At 49.4% G+C, this 17,215-nt stretch overlaps 1 protein-coding gene and 1 long non-coding RNA gene across 18 annotated transcripts in view; one reads left to right on the top strand and one right to left on the bottom strand.

Moving 5' to 3' along the window:
- PAX2 (paired box 2) overlaps positions 1–17,215 on the top strand; it is a 92,179-nt gene that overhangs the window by 70,650 nt on the left and 4,314 nt on the right. For 15 of the 17 annotated variants that reach the window (XM_072805670.1, XM_072805668.1, XM_072805667.1 and 12 more), the window contains 2 exons: positions 2,098–2,224; positions 16,887–16,988. In XM_072805670.1, the coding sequence (XP_072661771.1) occupies positions 2,098–2,224; positions 16,887–16,988 (229 nt within the window). The remainder of the gene's footprint in view (positions 1–2,097; positions 2,225–16,886; positions 16,989–17,215) is intronic. The other 2 variants (XM_072805675.1, XM_072805680.1) reach the window with 1 other exon arrangement.
- Positions 10,550–17,215, bottom strand: part of LOC140620993 (uncharacterized) — a 72,331-nt gene continuing 65,665 nt past the window's right edge. The window contains exon 4 of the long non-coding RNA XR_012020722.1: positions 10,550–11,349. This is a non-coding gene — a long non-coding RNA (uncharacterized lncRNA). The remainder of the gene's footprint in view (positions 11,350–17,215) is intronic.

Here is a 17,215-nt window from a genome sequence, read left to right as displayed (position 1 = left end):
GGTAGAGTTAGGAAAAGCCATTATGGTACATGGCTGTCGGAAATGATAAGTTCTGGGTGCTAGGATGGTCTTGGATAAGCCTTGTCACCTTTCAGAGCCTCAGTGTCCCCATGTGTAGAACGGAGGACTTGGGTAAGGTCTAACAGGTCCCTTCCAGCCCTGCCATTCCATGCGTCTGGCATGGAATACTCAGGAAACGTCCTTATCCCCTTGCCATATCCCAGAGGCCTTACAGAAAATTTGTGCAACCCCGGGGTGCTCTTCTCGCCTGATATCAGAAGGAGAGGCCCCAATGCTTGCTTCCTGCCCCCAAATCCAGCTGTCCAGCATGACTTGACAGCCTACCCCGCAGACCCCATACTTCCTCCAGATGCAGAACAGCCCTGCATGGGTCACAGCCCACAACACATTAGCACAATACACAATGTAGGAACATATCTCCTAACTCCTCACATTTACCCATGTGCACGTGTTTATACACCACACAGACACCTGCTCCCTCCCCCCACTCACAGCTCACAGGACTCAAAGCACAGCCCCCAGGTCAGTGGGAAGAGGTGCCTTCTCCCATACCATAGCTCCGCACACCTCCAGCGCCACCTCCAGCGCCTGCCTCCACCCACACATCCATAGAGGCCCCCCATGCACACACTTGAAGATAGGAGCACACACCCATTCCTCCCACGCCTACAGCCCAGGCCTGACCCACACTGCCACACAATACAGTCAGCTGGGCTTGCACGCGCACACACTCATGCACACACTGCGCACTCGCACACCTGCGTGGCCCCGCAGGCTCTGCACGGCACAGTTCCACTCTAGGACTCCAGCAGCTCCCAGCCACTCGCCTTCCTCTCTGCCTGTCCTTTTATCCCATAAGCTGTTTGTCTTCATAAAACAAAAATCAAAAGTCTTTTTAAGGTGCCCTGAGCCATAAACCAACAAAGGAGGAGCCGGCCGAGGCGGGCGGCTCGGAGCACCCTCCACGAGTCCCCGGCTGTATTACAATGAATAACCTTTATTTACTTTCATTAGACTATTAAACACCAGCACAGTCATTTTTCCCCCTGAAACTCGAAGCAGGGCCCATAAAGCAAATCCGAAGCCTAATTGAGTTCATTTTAATTTCTCTCCGATCACAGCGAATTACTCTGGTGATAAATCAGGGGGCAGCTTCACCCCCAGTAGAAGGCCTAATTTGCAGCTAATTACAAAACTGATTTCTACAGGAAGATCAATACGAGAAGGAATTGGAAATGACGAGGCAATCCCGGCCAGCCAGGGAGGGGAGGGGGCCCTCTGGGGGGGCCAGGAAGCGGAAGGGAAAAAAACGGACCCGAAAGAGCAGAAAATCAGTTTTAATTTAACGTAATATTAATCAGAGCAACTTTTCCTGCTTTGTGCAGGCTCCTGGTCGGCCCAGCTCCGGGGTCTGGCTGAGCGGTGACGGCAATAAAAAGGCAATTACCCGAGTGTTTCGGGCAGGACACCCTTTCAGAGGCAATGACTGGCCCCCTCCCACCCTTCTGTTAGCCATGTGGACTCTCCCCCTCCCCAATTTCATACCCCAGTGCACAGGCAGAGAGCGAGGGGCCCGTGGGGCTGTCTTTGTTTGTTTTTTAAAAAGGGGGCGCCAGCACCCGATCAGCCAGCCCAGCAGTGCCAGGCCAGAGGCCCCCATCGGCCCTTCCCCCAGCTCTTGCCTGGGCCATCAAGTGCTGGTTCGCCCCTCCTCCCCAAGACTCCAGGGGACCTGGAAACATCCCTTGCCTCTCAGCAGGGGGGACCCAACTGCTACACTCCACCCTTGGGGCTTCTTAGGCAGGAGATGCTATAGCAGTTTAAAGGGTGCTGAGATCACCACCAATGATGTGCAGGCTGCACCTCTAGCTACCCAGAGTCAGGTGTGCCCCCACCCACACAAAAATCTCCATCATCCGCTGAGCCCGCCCCTCCCTTTCTCCCCTCCCTCTGCCTGGCCATCTCCTTCCACCCCATCTGGGAAGGCTCCCTGTTCCTCCTCCCCATCTGCACACCGAGCCCTTTCTCCGCATGTGCGCATCAATAGAGAGCTGTCTCTTTTCTCTCTTCTCCCAGGGGAACGAGTACTCCCTCCCAGCCCTGACCCCTGGGCTTGATGAAGTCAAGTCGAGTCTATCTGCATCCACCAACCCTGAGCTGGGCAGCAACGTGTCAGGCACGCAGACATACCCCGTTGTGACCGGTAAGGAGGCTTTCAGGAGGGTGGGGGCACTGCTTTCAGTAGGGGCACCTTAGCCCTTGCCATCTGGGGCCCAGTGTGACAGGTGGGCCCCCTGCCATGATATCTGCAGAGAGAGTGAGCACCTCCAAAAACCAGGGTGCTTCCTGAACAGATGTGTGCAGATGTGAGGAGCAGAAATTGTGGTCAGGGTCTCTCTGTGTGCTTCAGCCGGGGAAGGTCGAAGCTAGGAGGAGCTGTTGCTGGTTCCTTCTTTTTGCTTATCCTCTTGCCTCTCTCTTTGCCGTTTCTCTTGCCTCCACCAAGGTGCCCAGAATTATAAGCCTCTTGCTAGGACGTGCACAGAAGAATGCAGAGGGTCAATAGGCCAGGCTGGGGAGAATGGGGCAGTGTCCAGCCTCCACACTCCCATGCCTACAAGGCTCCTAGGGCAGGGGTGGGTGTCTGCCTTTCTCTCTCTCTAGGCACCCTGGGTAGCTGGGGCTTTGGGCTTCAGAGCATGGCATTCAGCTCTGTGGTTATAGATAAGCACAATTATCCCAGTCCTTCTCCTGCTTCCCAGAGAAATCACTGAGATGAGGCTTGATTTCAAGGCTAGGTAGGGTCAGGCCTGTCCCACAGCCAAATGCAGGGGGAGAGGACATCTAATTCAGCTGCTCCCATGGATGAGGAGCAGTGGAGACATCTAGCAGGGTAGCAGGCCGAGGTGTGACACAGCCAAGGGCCTAGCTGAAGAAGCTCTAGGCCGCAGAGCTGAAGGCTGTGGAAGGCGCCTGGCACCGCAGAAGGGTTTTCGGGCCAGGAAAGTGCCCAAGTGGGAGAAACACACATTGAGGTGTTATTAAAATTCACCTAATTATTCTGGAGACACTAAAGCCAATGTGCCGTTTGTTCCTTGGGAGACAGAATGATTGAGAAGGGTCTCGGTGGGGATTGGGAGACACTGAGGCGTTACCTGCCGAGCGAGGCGGGTAGAGGCGGCCCAGGGATCGGCAGCAGGACTGCCAGCAGCCAGCGTCACAGCCAGGTGCAGTGGCGGGGAGCAAGGTCCTGGTTCTGACTTGGTGCTGATCTGAGTAGGGCTCAGGCCTGAGATGGTGTGTGAGTGGCCTTCCAGCCTCCACGCAGGGGCTTGGGGGAGCCCTGTCCTTAGCTTTCCCTGGCTCTCCTCAAGGGGTGTCCAGGTACTGCTGTTTCTGGCCCAGATAGGGTTGAGCTCTTTGGCTAGGCAACCAAAGTTTGCCTAGGGGTTGAGTTCTGGAAGTGTCAGAGAACTGGATGGGGCTTCTGGGAGTGACAACCTTAGCTGTCTCAGGACACGGCCTGTTATCAACTGGCCCTCGACACCAGCCTGCCTTAGCCAATGTGGGAGCCTGCCTTAGCCAACATGGAAGCCCTCTGAGCTGCTGGGTGTTCTGACCCAAGGCAGAGAGGTGGTACAGGCCAGGCCACCTTTCTGAGCTGCTGAGTGTTTCAGTGGCTACTTCCTGAAGGTATCCCACCGCAGACAGCTGACAAAAGAGAGCCTAGGAGACTTTTCTAATCCCAGCTGTGCTTCTCTGGGCCCGGGGCCACAGTCCAGAAGGCAGGGGGCTCCCCGGGGGTGGAGAGATGGATCTTCGGGTAGGGTTCCTGCTGCAGGAGAACTCAGGGCTGGTGCAGAAAAGTGCCTCCACCTTGAGCATCCCCCGCCCGCCTCCCCCCCATGGCCCTGGAACAGTCCCAGCTCAGCCTGGGAACATCTCCGGCTGATCCATCTGGATCCAAGTGTGAGAAAAGTTCATTTCAGACCCAGCTTGACATTCCCAGGTGGCAAGTTAGCACTAACATCTCAATCTGTATGCGACATTTCAATCAAGCGAGGAGTAACAAAAGCAGAACCATTAACATTCGGAGCTGTTCACCAGTGGTAATGACGGGAAACTCACTCAGAAACTGGAAATTACCAAAAAGAGAGAAGTGTGTGGAGAGGTGGGGGAGGGGAGGTGGGAAGAGGTGGGGGCAGGGAATGATTTTTCTACACTTAGGCCAAGATCCAATGTTTGGATTAATGGTGCCATTACCAGAGAAAGGGCTGCAGATTATGCTCATTCTTAAAATGTTTTTGCTGGCAATTAAACGGCTGCAGTTATTGATCTTTGTTGATTTTATGTCCTCCTAATTTGCATAATCTATTAAAGATGAATGATTCATGATGTGTTTATTATGGGGACAAACAGAATTTGCTGGAGGTATTGTCAAGGTGAGAAACGGGGCAGTGTCCAGAGACTTCATGGGCCACCTCGGTAGAGGGTCCAGCATGGTGGCCTTCAGGCCAGGACTCTGTGGGTAGCAGTGAGCAGTAATGCAAGGTGAGCAGACACAAGAGAGGTGGACTTGGGCTGTGTTCTTCTAGAAAGATCTTGGCATCTGTGAAAACTTCAAGCACAGCTGGCATAGGGGAGAGGCTTTTGGTGTATTTGTAGAAATTCCCCTTGAAGATTCTTAAAAAGCTTATTTTGTTGAAGAAGATGAAGGACTTTGGTGGGGAAAGAGAAGGGGAGGCTCTTCCCGGCCAGGTGTGTGCTAAAAGCAAGGGAGCAGGGAGGTCATCTGTGTCCGCACCCTGGCTCAGGTGTGCTAAGGCGTTTAGCCCCTGTGTCTCGGGCACCCGGCTCATCTTCCTCCCCGGAGACCGGCAGCGGAGGCTATAATTCAGGGATCAGCCCTGGGGAAACCGGCCCAGCAAGGCCCTAGCCCAACCTGAAGAGCCAACCTTATTGATATTCCTGCCACCTCCTGGCACTGGAGGCTGATTTCAAACTTCACCAGCCACTTGATACAGCTGTTCCACAAGGTCAGGACTGAGAGGAGAGAGGAGCCTGGGCTATTGTGTGGAGGGGAGAGTGGGGCCCAGTGGGCCAGGACACAGCTAATCACATTGCAAGCAAGGGTGGCTGCCAGTGGCCGGGGCTTGGCCTGATAGTCTCCCCTCCCTACCTTCCATCTTGGAACCAGAGAGAGAGACGGCTTTTTCTGGGTAGTGTTTGCAAGTTCTGCCGAGATTTTAATTTCACTGCATCACAACTCAGCAAGCTGCCAAGTCAAGCTGGTTATTTAAATTTATCACCCACTTTCCCTTCCGCCGCTGGGCTGCTCTAGCTCAGCGGCATCTCTTCTCTCCAGCCCACTGCTCTAGGCTGCTGGTCTGGAACGGAGCCGAGTCTCTCCGAAGTGATAAGGAAAAAGGGACCAGCTAGATGAGAGAGTGGGTTGGGGGTACTCTGGCCCCAGACCTCCTCAGGTCGGCCAGCGGTGGCTGGAACCTTTGTCATGTTCTTACCCTTCCAAAGGACCCCAGAGGGGGCTGTCATCGACCCCTTGGTAGCCCCAGAGACCTCTGGGTCAGGACTTGAGTGAGGACTCTGGCTCTAGCTGTGTGCTAGTGCCTTCAAGTCTCCCATCACTGGTAGAAAAGGGCCCCTCATCCCCATGACCTTCACCTCGACCTCTCCCTTCCTCTGCCTGTCCCCGTCTACAGTCTACAGCCACAGAGGAGCATGAGGGGACGCTGGCAGCCCCACTGATCTGGGAGAAGATGGATTCTAGTTTCAGGATTCCCTAAGTCCCTTGGAGAGGCGCCTGAGCACTTAGAGAGTCCCTTGGCCTGGTGAAAGTCCACCGTGAAGGTGAGAGCAGGCTCCCTACCCTGGAGGCCAGATGCAGTGAGACGGGGATTGTGTGGCGGCTGTCCATGCAAACCCCAGTAGCCCCCGAATCTGTCAGCCCTTCCCTGGCCTCTGTTGGGCATCACCACCGAGTGCCGGGAGAGCTCGGAGTGTAGTTCTTGCCGTCCTCCTTTTAGTCCCAGAGAGGTCCTGGAGGAACAAGACCGATGTCCAGGAACAAGGCAGGCTACACTCACCAAAATGCAGCTGGCTAAAAATGTGACAAAGGAGTTGTTAACACACAACGAAACCTCACTCTCTGGGCCACAAGTAGAGGGAAACTCAAAGTCAGAGCAAAATGTGAGAGATTGATGGAGGTGGACCCTAAGTGGGGGAGGCTGCGGTTGTGACCCAGCAGACAGGAGCTGTGACCTGGGGTGCAGGAGAAGCAGGAAGCTAGAACTCAGTGCTGCCCTGCATAAAGCCAGGCACAGAGCAGGACAACACTATCCGTGAAGGGGAAACACACAAATTATGCCAGTGATCCCGGGAAGCAAGTGAGTGAAAAATTGTCTCCATGAAAAATGGAGCCCCCAAGCCTGACCCTGGTTCAGAGTCCAAATTTATACCTGAGTATGTGGCAGGAACCCCCAGCCAAGAACTGACATAAAAATTTGTCTAGGATAATAACCCATTCAGAAACCCCAGCGTGAACAAGGGCAAACCTTCTCTGCAGAGGCATTCCCCAACCTGGGGCATGTGGGACTCCATCACTAAAGATGAGCTCACTACAAAAAAATTATACATCTCCTGTGAATACAGACTTATCATGAGGGAGAGTTAGCAGAAGTAATGAATAGGACGATTAATACCCCCAAGAACTGGAGATAATAGAACAGTCCAAAAGCAAGTATAAAATAAGCATATTTCATATTCTAAAAAAAGATAAAAGAAAAGTATCAGGGGCTCCTGGGTAGCTCAGTCAGTGAAGTGTCTGCCTTGGGCTCAGGTCATGATCTCAGGGTCCTGGGATCGAGTCCCGTGTCAGGCTCTCTGCTTGGTGGGGAATCTGCTTCTCCCTCTCCCTCTGCCACTCCCCCTACTTGTGCTCTCTCGCTCTCGAGATCTGTCTCTCAAATAAGTAAATAAAATCTTTAAAAAAAAAAAAGAAAGAAAGAAAGAAAGAAAAAAGAAAAGTACCAGTTTTGTGTTTATCAGTGATCTAGATCCCATATCCCCTTCCCCACCAAGCCTTAGCCAGTTGTGGGGTACTAAAAATCAGAAAGGACAAGGAATGAAGACCACATCTATAGCTATTGTTTTGAGGTCCAGGAGCCATGGATAGAGCTGAGCGTCAGGCAGCCCTGGCCCCTGCTTATCCAAGATCCCAGACTGAAGGGTCAGCAGAGAATATTCCCTTTTCTTTGGAAAAATGAATTTTGGAAATCTAGGGACAAGGAAAATACAGTTCTCCTCAGTGAAGAAAGAGCCTTGTTAGCTTCCTACCCTGGGTGGATGACAATGGGAGGAGAAGGTGGTTTTATTCAAGAGTCTGGGAGAAACTTCTCTTGATGCCTTAAGGCTACAGCTCTGAAGGAATCTATAGCTAAGATCCAGGAGGAGATGTGGATGTCATCCAAGAGGGGAGTGCCCAAGGTAGGGAGAGGGAGCAGAAACTTCTGGAAGCTGGTAAATTCACGGGAGATCAGTAAAGCAAAGTTCAAAGCTGAAAAGTGGGGCTGACCTGCTCCAGGTCTGGAGGCCTGTGAGAACTGTGCAGGCTCAGCTTCTGAGAAAGGATTGTGAGCCCTCAGAAGCTCAGGGCTCTTTGCCCACATCTGGGATGGCCAGCAAAGTGGCCTTTTAGCAGACAGAAGTGTGAACCCTGGGAAACCCTCTTCCTCCTACTCAGGGAGTCCTAAGGACCTCCAGAAACTGCCTCTTTCCTGTAGTTAACAACCCCCTTCCAATGCAACTGCACTTCCCTCCATAAAACAAACAGCTTAGCCCTTGGCCAGCCCCTCGGGGGAGGAGAGGGTAATAAAGGCTGAGAAATGTTTCTAAAGGAGGCTAGGAGTCTCCTAGCCTTGTCTGTCGGCTCAAAGCCCCTGATTAGCTAGAGGAATTTAGGGCACAGACATCAGAGTTCCTCTCCAACCTTGAAAGGAGGGGGCTAGGGCAACTTCTGACTTACAGCAAGTCCGAGCCCTTTGCTGTGGAGGCCAAACCAAACCAGAGGGCTTCTCCACAGCACCCATGCACCCTGGACACTTCATTTAGGCCCAGAAGCACCAACAGTAGGAAGCTCACTTCCTTCAAACATCCCTGAGGCCTTCAGCCACATCCCCAAGGACCTCCAGCCCCCAGACCTCAGCTCTGATTTAATTACAGGGGCATTTCCATAGCAATGAGACATTGACAGATAATGCGGGTGCCCTGGGCCTGCAGCCTAGGGAGTCATTGGATCTGGGCTCTTTCCCTTCCTCCTTTATCCAGTTCACTCTAGAGGGAAAGGATATTGAAAAGAAGAAAGCACTAATCCACTCTAGGACTGAGAGAGTCAGATGGAATTGGAGCAGAATAAAAGCTATACCACCCCAATCTCCATCCTAAATCCATGTCCATGTCTATGCCTACCAGCAATCCCCAGTGGTGATGGGCTCCCCATCCCAGCAGGATGCCTTAGACAGAAGCACATGGGGCTGCTAATGGAGCTGCAGAGAAGAGGAGAGTCATGGGGAAGACGAAGAAGGTGTGAAAGGCTTCCGGTATTTTAGCAAAGATGCGATACTGTGGTCTTCTAAGCTGAGTTCAAACTTGGCCCATTACCTCAGGCCTTCCTCTTGACTTCTCCCTTGTTTCTTCCCACCACTCATGAGACCCAGAGGCTGAGCTCCCCAAATGGACTACACTCAGTCCTCCACAGCCAGGGCTCACTAGTCCATGTAGGGATCAGGGAGAGGGGACAGTTTTAATATGATTTAAAATATTTTTTAAGGAATCAATGATCTTTATTTCAAGTGCATATAGTAGCCATCTCAGGCTAACAAAACGTTGCCTAATAGAAAACACTGGGTACCATTTTCATGATAACCTAGGTTATGGAGAACCTTTGGCTGCTATATAGATGTTTAGAGATCCTTGGGGTGTCCCAAAGGAAAATTCTCCAAAAGGGGGATCCCCTGGCACTGAGCTTATTTACTCCATTCTTGGCACTTTCTAAGAAGAAAAGGTTGGCTAAGTAAAAGTAAAATGAGTCAACTCAATAATTTCTGAATGACCAGAAATCCTAAATGGTGGTGTATCCAATGAATATTACAGATGCACATTGGGACCAAGGGCTCAGAAATGTTTTGGTGGCCTCAAGGCCACCTAGGTAATATCTGAAAGCCTACTTCCCCCCAGAAAGCCAGCTGCCCCCCTAAGGGACAGGAAGACACCCCCCCCCACACACACACACACTTCTTCCCTAGGGTTATCAGAATCCTTCCTTCCCAGCTATCAGCCTCAGGACAAGCTAGTACTTTTTCAACCCTGAGCTTTGGGAGGCAAGCCCTGCCACTATTGTTACTTCTGAGAGGGCTTTGCTCCCTTCAGCTTGGAATCCTCCTCTCCTCCCCAGTGGCTGGGAGGCTGCCGGGCAGGGAGGGAGGGAGTCTGAGGGCTCGCTCCCAGAGCAGCCTAATGCTCCAGCAGCTTAAGTGGCCGTCTTCCTTGGGATTAGGGTTTCACTTACACAGAGCGCCTGAAAAACGCTGCACTTTCGGAAGGATTAGAGCTGACAATTCAGTGCTCTCAGAGAACAAAATAAAGCCGGAGAGGAACTGGGAGACCTGGAGTATCGGGAGACTGTGCAAACAGGCTTAACCTCTGCCCACCCAGCATGAGGGGCTCTTGTGCTCTGAGCCCATCAGTGAGCCGGGGGTGGCCTCCAGAACACCGGCACCCGCTGGACTCCAGTCTCCACTGGAGGTTTGCTAAAGGAGCTATTGAAGGCAGCTTGGAGAGGTGAAGGAGGGGAGGGCTGCTATATCTTCCCCTCTATCTAAGCCTCAGTTTCCTTCTCTGTAAGATGAGGAATTTGACTAGAAGATAGCCAGACTCCCGTTCAGGCCTTTGAAAATGTGATTCTCCCCAACACTCCCTAGCCTCATTTCAGGATCCTGAGGCTGCAGCTCCATCCATGGTCCAGCTGAGTTCAAAGAAAGGAACCTCTTGGGGGGCCTTGGCCAGCAGGCTCCCACGGCCCAGCCAGGTTGAGGGCAGAGTGCTGGAAGGAGAAGGGGTGCAAATAGCATGACCGGTGGCATGAGCTGGTTGGCTGTCAGACCAGCTGAGCCCACCCAGATGTGGGCAGCATATCTGCCTAGGACACAGCAGGGACGAAAGGTCTAGCTGTGTAGGAAGCAAGATCAGCTAGGAGAGCAGCCACCTGAGCTGCCGGCACAGCCCCCTCTGCTGGAACTCAGAGCAGACAAGGCTCAGGAAGAGCTCTGAGGCCAACACGGTACTGGCCTGGAGCTGGGAGCTCTCATGCAGATGCCTCTGCACTGCACCCCCTGCACCCCCCTGTACCCCCCCAGGAGAAACCTTGGGGAGGATTCAGAAACATGGGAGATATGAAACAAAATGCAACATGTAGAAAATTCTTTTCCTCTCCTTTAAAAGCAGCTTCTCCAGATTTAAAGTTTGTTTCTTTGGATTGGTAATAAAGCGATCATAATTGGTACAGTAAATGTAAATGTACAGTATATGTAGGCAGTAATTACAAATTTAATAACTGTTTTCTTAGAAGTATTATAAATGCTTGTGTCAAATACAGGCACAGACTGCCAACCTTGGAGCGATTTAATGTCTTCATCTTTGCTACCTTATGAGAAGCAGACAAAACTTGAGAATAGGATAGTAAAACAAGAGTTATGTTTTCTGGCCTTAGGGTCCTCCATAGTGTCAAGTGGATAGCAGGAGTGCTCATTTTCAGAGAACGATGCTGAGGAAAAGCATCTCTACACTCACTGAATAGAACTTTTGCTGTATAAATCAATGTCTAATAAGTCTTGTGGTCTGAGTCATCACTGAGCCCCAACATCTCTGCTGCTTTGGCAGCTGCCTTTTTATTATTTCCTGGGTCTTCTGGATGCTGACGTTTTCCTCACTTGTGATCAGCCTCTCTGCTCCTTCCCCTGTTATTTGCTGTTCTTTATATGAGCTTGTCTATTGGTACAATTCAAGTACTTTGAAACAAATCAGTGTCTCTCTTATGCCAAAGAACGGGTTCTTTTGGTTTGTGGTAAATAGTGTTTATCAGTCTTCGAGTCATGAATACTTCTGAGAGTATGATAAAAGCCATCTAGATATTACATATGTATACCTATAACATTTGATGTATGGCTTTATATGGACTCTGTGAAGCGCATCTGTGGAGTCCTACAGAATCAGTGAACCCCAGTTTAAAATCCTTGCCGTAGAAAATGGAAGAACCTGAAACATGCAAGAAACAAGAAGCAACAATAGGTTGTTTTAGGAAGAATTCACCTACCATAATCCCAGGTTACCTTCCTGGACCAGATACCTACTTTCTGGGTCTCTAATGTTCAAGGATGTCCTTCTAGAATCACTTCCCAAGTATATGCTGCCGGGTTTATCATCCAGGTTGTGCCACCTACTATCTGTGGAACCTTAAACATAATACTGAGCCCCTCTGAGCTTCAGTTTTTCATCTATACAGTGGGGATTAAAAATATCAACATCAGGACACCTGGGTGGCTCAGTGGTTGAGCATCTGCCTTTGGCTCGGGTCGTGATCTCAGGGTCCTGGGATTGAGCCCCACGTCGGGCTCCCTGCATGGAGCCTGCTTCTCCCTCTGCCTGTGTATCTGCCTCTCCATGTCTCTCATGAATAAATAAATAAAATCTTAAAAAAAAAACACACAGATCAACATCATTGGTTGATATGAGGATTAAAAGAGATAAGACATAGAAAATATTTAGGATGGTGTTCAGTGAATGCCAGCTAGTCTAGATTAAGTAGAAACACAACTCTGCCCTTGAATCTAAGAGCTGGCAAGATAGCATAAATTATCTGGTGACTGAAATTTTCCAATTTCTTAATAAAGTCATTCACTTTGCTGTTCTCTGTACTTGTAAGAGGAACTGCACTTAGAGTCTCCAAAACAGTTGATTTGATCTGGCCCATTTGGTAAGGAATGTCTGACAAAAGTGCACTGTCTGATTCAGATGCAGTGATTGCTGTAGAAATTGGCTGTAGACTCTTTGGGGACTTCCACAGTTGAACTGAGAAGACACCCTCATCAAGAGCTGTGCTTCTAACACTTCTGGGTACTTTAAGATTCTCAACTACTACTGTTTCTTGAAGAGCCTCTTTGTTTTTTAGAAAACTCTCCAAGGAGATTAATACTCCACCCCATGGAGTTTTACTGCAGACTTTCACTGTCAGTATTTTATTCTTTATATCCTGTTTTTCTTGCCTCGTCTTAATGATGACAGTGATGATAGGATATTTTGCTTGTTGGGTGACTTTTCCTTTTCTTTGGTCCTTTTGGGGGTTATCTGGCTTCATGTTGTCATCAAAGGCAGAGTGGTGCGACATAGCTTCGAACTTTGGCTCTCTTGTTCCCCAGCTCTGTGGCCACAAAAAGTCATTATGCCTTTGTACCTCCGTTTTCTCAACTTTAAAACAAGGAAGTTAGATCATCTCGAAGGCTCATCCATCTTTAAAACTTTGTGATCTTAGGAAGCAACTATCCCACACGAAATGCCCACCCCCTGGTAATATGTGGGTTTTTTTATACATTTGTTGATTCTTAGTGCTGTTGTCTTGTTACTGGCCTTTGGGGGGGAGGGGGGAGCAGCAAAGCACCTTCCTACCTCCTCTCTCCTGTTGGGTGCTACATACTTTATAACTGATGTATTTTGCCATATAGCTCTTTTCTCCTCTTCCTGTGCTTTTCCTTGTTTGTTTTTAGGGGGTGGTTATGCTTACAGTCTTAGAGCCCATCTCGCCTCCCTTTTGTCCATCCATCTGCAGTGCTCTGTTGATTCTTCCTTGCACACATTCCATTACCCATTCATATCTCTCACTAAAAGAGGCTTGCTCAAAGAATGCTGCTGGGCAAATGGTATGATGGTCTTAGTAATTTGAAAACTTCCTGCAGTATGTGTTTTCCATTATTGACAATGGTGTTCCAGAAGAATATATGGCTCTGGCAAGAGTTTGGTCAATTTTTTCCTCCTCTTCAAGTGTCACCTGTGTACTAATGAAGCCATTGAGGGTGCTTTGTATGCGGTGGCTTGCACCTCTATTGGTTCAGGGGTCCTGATGGGCACCTCTTTGTCGTGATACTGATATTACAGGATACAGCAGCATGGCTGTATGAAGAACACCAGGAAGCTCGTATGCTTCTTCCTCATCATGGGCCTTTCCTCACATTTGACAAATGTCTGAATAAGCACTTCCTGTATTAAGTTTTTTAACTAGAGTTTGGAAATGTGTCTTTCAATTAACAGTTCTCTGGGTGACTTCCAGCACGCAAAAGTTTCTGTATGCTGGAAGTGACCTTGACTGTTTTGTGAGGGGAAAAGCCAGTGGAAATAAATATTGCAGTAGGGTAACTCCAGGTTAGCTAGAGACACCTTTCCAGGCATCTGACCTTTCTTCCTCTCTCCTAAAGCCAGGTAGGGAATTGTATGACAAAACCTTAGATTACTAGGAATTCATGTGTGACAGGCTGTAGGAACCAAGCAGCTGAAATTTAAATTCCTGGGGTTTTGTTATTGTTGTTGTTTGTTTGTTTGTTTGTTTTAAGAAAGAAGCATACTTCTTTTCCTGGCTACTTTGTAGGCATTAAGAGTACAGGACCAGGAGAAATTGAGTTTCTAGATCTTTTTCATTGCAAAACTTCCACCTCTTCCCTAACTCTCCTCTGTCATGGGGCCATTTGACCAATAAATACCATATTATTAATCTCTCAAGGAATTGGTAGATATTGCTGTCCTTGTCCACTTCAGACCCGCTCCACTGAAAGACGCTCAGGAAGAGTGAAACTTATTAACAGTAGAAGTCAGTGAAAGAAAACCCACAACGAAACAGACACAGATTCTTTCTTCTGTCTCTCTGAGAGTCTGAAGTGATCTCTTGTCTGACAGTTCCACTCTGTTGTCTGTTCTTGAGTTTTAAGAAACATAAGATCTTAGCTATATTAGACAGGTACAGAGGAGAACCATTCTATTGCATGATAAAGCTGAGTCACAGTATAAGTCAGTTATTTTTTCTCATCCTATAACAATTCATGATCCCTTGTTCAAACTGTTTTTAGAGAAAAAGCAGCTTTCAGCATTTACATTTTGTCCCAGCCTTCACCTCTTCAAAAGAGACCAATAGGGATACCTGGATGGCTCAGCAGTTAAGCATATGCCTTTGGCTCAGGGCGTGATCCTGGAGTTCCAGGATCGAGTCCCACATTGGGCTCCCTGCCTGCTTCTCCCTCTGCCTATGTCTCTGCCTCTCTCTGTGTGTCTCTTATGAATAAATAAATAAAAATCTTGAAAAAAAAAAAGGAGACCGACACAATGGAACAATTAGAAAACAATACAACCCACTAGAATTGGCTAGAAGTATAAAAGAGTGATAGGGAATCAACCAGTAAAGTATTTACTGAGCATCATTTATTGATTTCTCAACTATGTAAGATAGCAGAAGCCCTGCCCTCAGTTTGATTATGGTCTATTTCAGGAAACAGGTCTGATGCCTTACAAAATATAATGCATGGTCACCCATGCAGTGCAGACACTATAGAAGTTTAGAAGAAAGAAACTTCCCTGATGGGTAGAATGGTAGGCATTTTAAGGCTTGAACTGGAAGGAGAGGAAAACTATGAAGAAGGAGAAGAAAATGATATGGCAAAAGCACAGAGATTCCACGGCATACATGCGTATGAAAACAGTCCAACCAAATCAGGTGGAGTGAGAATCAGAGCTAAGAAAATCAGGTGGGGGGAGTACCCAGGAGGCTTTGAAAGCCTGGCAGAGTGTAGATTCCAACTGTGGACTGCAGAGAATCAGTGATGGTTTTCCCAAGGGAAGGGATATGTTGAAATCCAGGCATCCACAGCTGGGATAGACTGGAGGGGGCAAGCACTGTTATGGCAGACTAAGGACAGGTGCTCAGGAGCTGAGCTATAGATGGGGTAGAGGAAACGGGGATGGGGCCAATATGACAGACATTGCTAAGGGGAATTAGTAACACTTGGTGACTGACTTCATCTGTAGGGGAAGGATAAAGGCTATATCAAGATGGATTTCAGAGGTGCCTGGGTGGCTCAGTTGGTTCAGCATCTGGCTCTTGATTTTGGCTCAGGTCATGATCTCAGGGTCATGAGATTGAGTCCCAGGTCCCGTGTTGGGCTGGATGTGGAGCCTGCTTAAGATTCTCTCTCTCCCCTACTCCTTCTTCCCCCTTCCCTCTGTTCTGCAACTTTCCCCTGCTTGTGAGTGCACTCATGCTCTCTAGCTCTCTCTCAAAAAAAAAAAAAAAAAAAAAAAAAAGAAAAAAAAAGGATTCCAAAGGTATCTTTTGGTTTGGTGGTCTTCAAAAATGTTGGTAGACCTGATCAGGGGGAAGATGAGTTGGCTTTTATTCCCGTTAGGTTTGAGGTGACAGTGGGACAGCTAATAAAACTGTTCAGCAGGCAGCTTCAAATACAAAAAGCTGAGTTGTAGCTCTGTATACTTAGAGAAAGATGAATCACTCAGATGTGTTGAGGGAGGAGTGAGGAAATTCACATCTCAGAAAAGTAGGAGAGGAGGTGAAGTTCAAGGAAAGCGTAGCAAGGAGAGTGAGGGACGTTTTGGAAAAGTCATGGGGAGAATGAAGACTAAGACAACTGATGAAAAGATAATGAACCGGGCCAGATGTGCATAGTTCTGTGACTTCCTCCGGCCACCCTTTGCCTTCTCAGGGTCAGACAAAGGCACTAGAATGGAGAGTAGCACAGGCTGAAGAGGAGGACCAGGGGAATCTGGAGATGATAAATGGGACCCAGGAGAGCACCACGTTGTCTCTAGGGCAAGAAAGTGTGGGAGAGGGGAGAGGGCAAATTATTGTCACTAAAGATTGGGGCATAAATTGCAAGGCAGGTGGTGATTCCTTCATGGTGATGGAGGAGGCAGGCAAGGAAGGGAGGGCACTCAGGTGTAGCTGCGTCCCAGACATGTCTGTGGACTGTGGGTGGCTCCCTAATATTGGGTTGCTTTACCTTCACTCCAGGACAGGGCTAAGGAAACTCCTGCCTTCCACCATCCAGACTCCAGCTAGTAGAAGTTTCCAGCAGCTGGAAGTCCAGCAGCTGGTAGGGGAAGCCGGTTTTGCTCAGTGGAACTTTATCTGATCCACCAGAACTGTTGGCTCTCAAAGCTCCTGATTCACTTCAGGGATGGTTTTCTATCATTTAAATGCCATAAACACTAATGGCAAAATAGCCCACTGGCTGCCCGCCCCTTCCCCTGCCAGGCCCAGCACCTGCAGCTCTACTTGGAGAGGACAAGACAGACCCAATAGCCCAGTATGGTGGGGGTGGGAGTATCCTCCAAGCCTGAAGGAAAGATGGTGAGAGGTGAGCAAGATGACAGAGGTCCATTTGGCTACTGGAGAAACCACAGCTGAATATCTTGCTGGAAAGGAGGAGTAAAAGCAGGTCATCTCCCTCCCTTCTCCATCTGGGTTTGGGCTTCAAAGAGACATGAGCAAAGGTAAACATACACACGTAGACGCCCACAGAGAGACACAAAGCGCTACACAGAGCAGAGGTGCGTGACTGATCATAGGACAGACGTTTAGGTAATAAGCTTAAACACATGTAAAGGCACACTTGGACTTGCTCACGCAGATGTTCTCCCACGTGTCGGCACACAGCTCTTTCCTTCCCATGAAGTACCCTGGTGTGAGCAGAGGCAGGCCTCTCTTTTCCAGGCCTCACCCCTTCCCCTTTGTGTTTTTCCAGGTCGTGACATGGCGAGCACCACTCTGCCTGGTTACCCCCCTCACGTGCCCCCCACTGGCCAGGGAAGCTACCCCACCTCCACCCTGGCAGGAATGGTGCCTGGTAGGTGACAATGCTGCAGCTACCTAATTTAGGTGGGGGTGACTAAATTGTGGGCGAGCTGCTGAGTGGTCTGTAGTCTGAGGCTGGGGTGGGAAGAGACCCAATATCCCCTCCCCCCCACCCCTCTCTTTCCCTAGAGGCTATAGTGGGTCCCTCAGCCTCCCTCATGAGCAACCCAGGGAGGGAGTTTGCAGAAGTGGCTCTCATATGCATCCCACTGTATGTCA

Source organism: Canis lupus, chromosome 29 (assembly GCF_048164855.1).
Source record: "Canis lupus baileyi chromosome 29, mCanLup2.hap1, whole genome shotgun sequence".
Classification (NCBI taxonomy): domain Eukaryota; kingdom Metazoa; phylum Chordata; class Mammalia; order Carnivora; family Canidae; genus Canis; species Canis lupus.
Note: the sequence above shows the minus strand (reverse complement) of the source record. Positions and strands in the feature narration are given on the sequence as shown.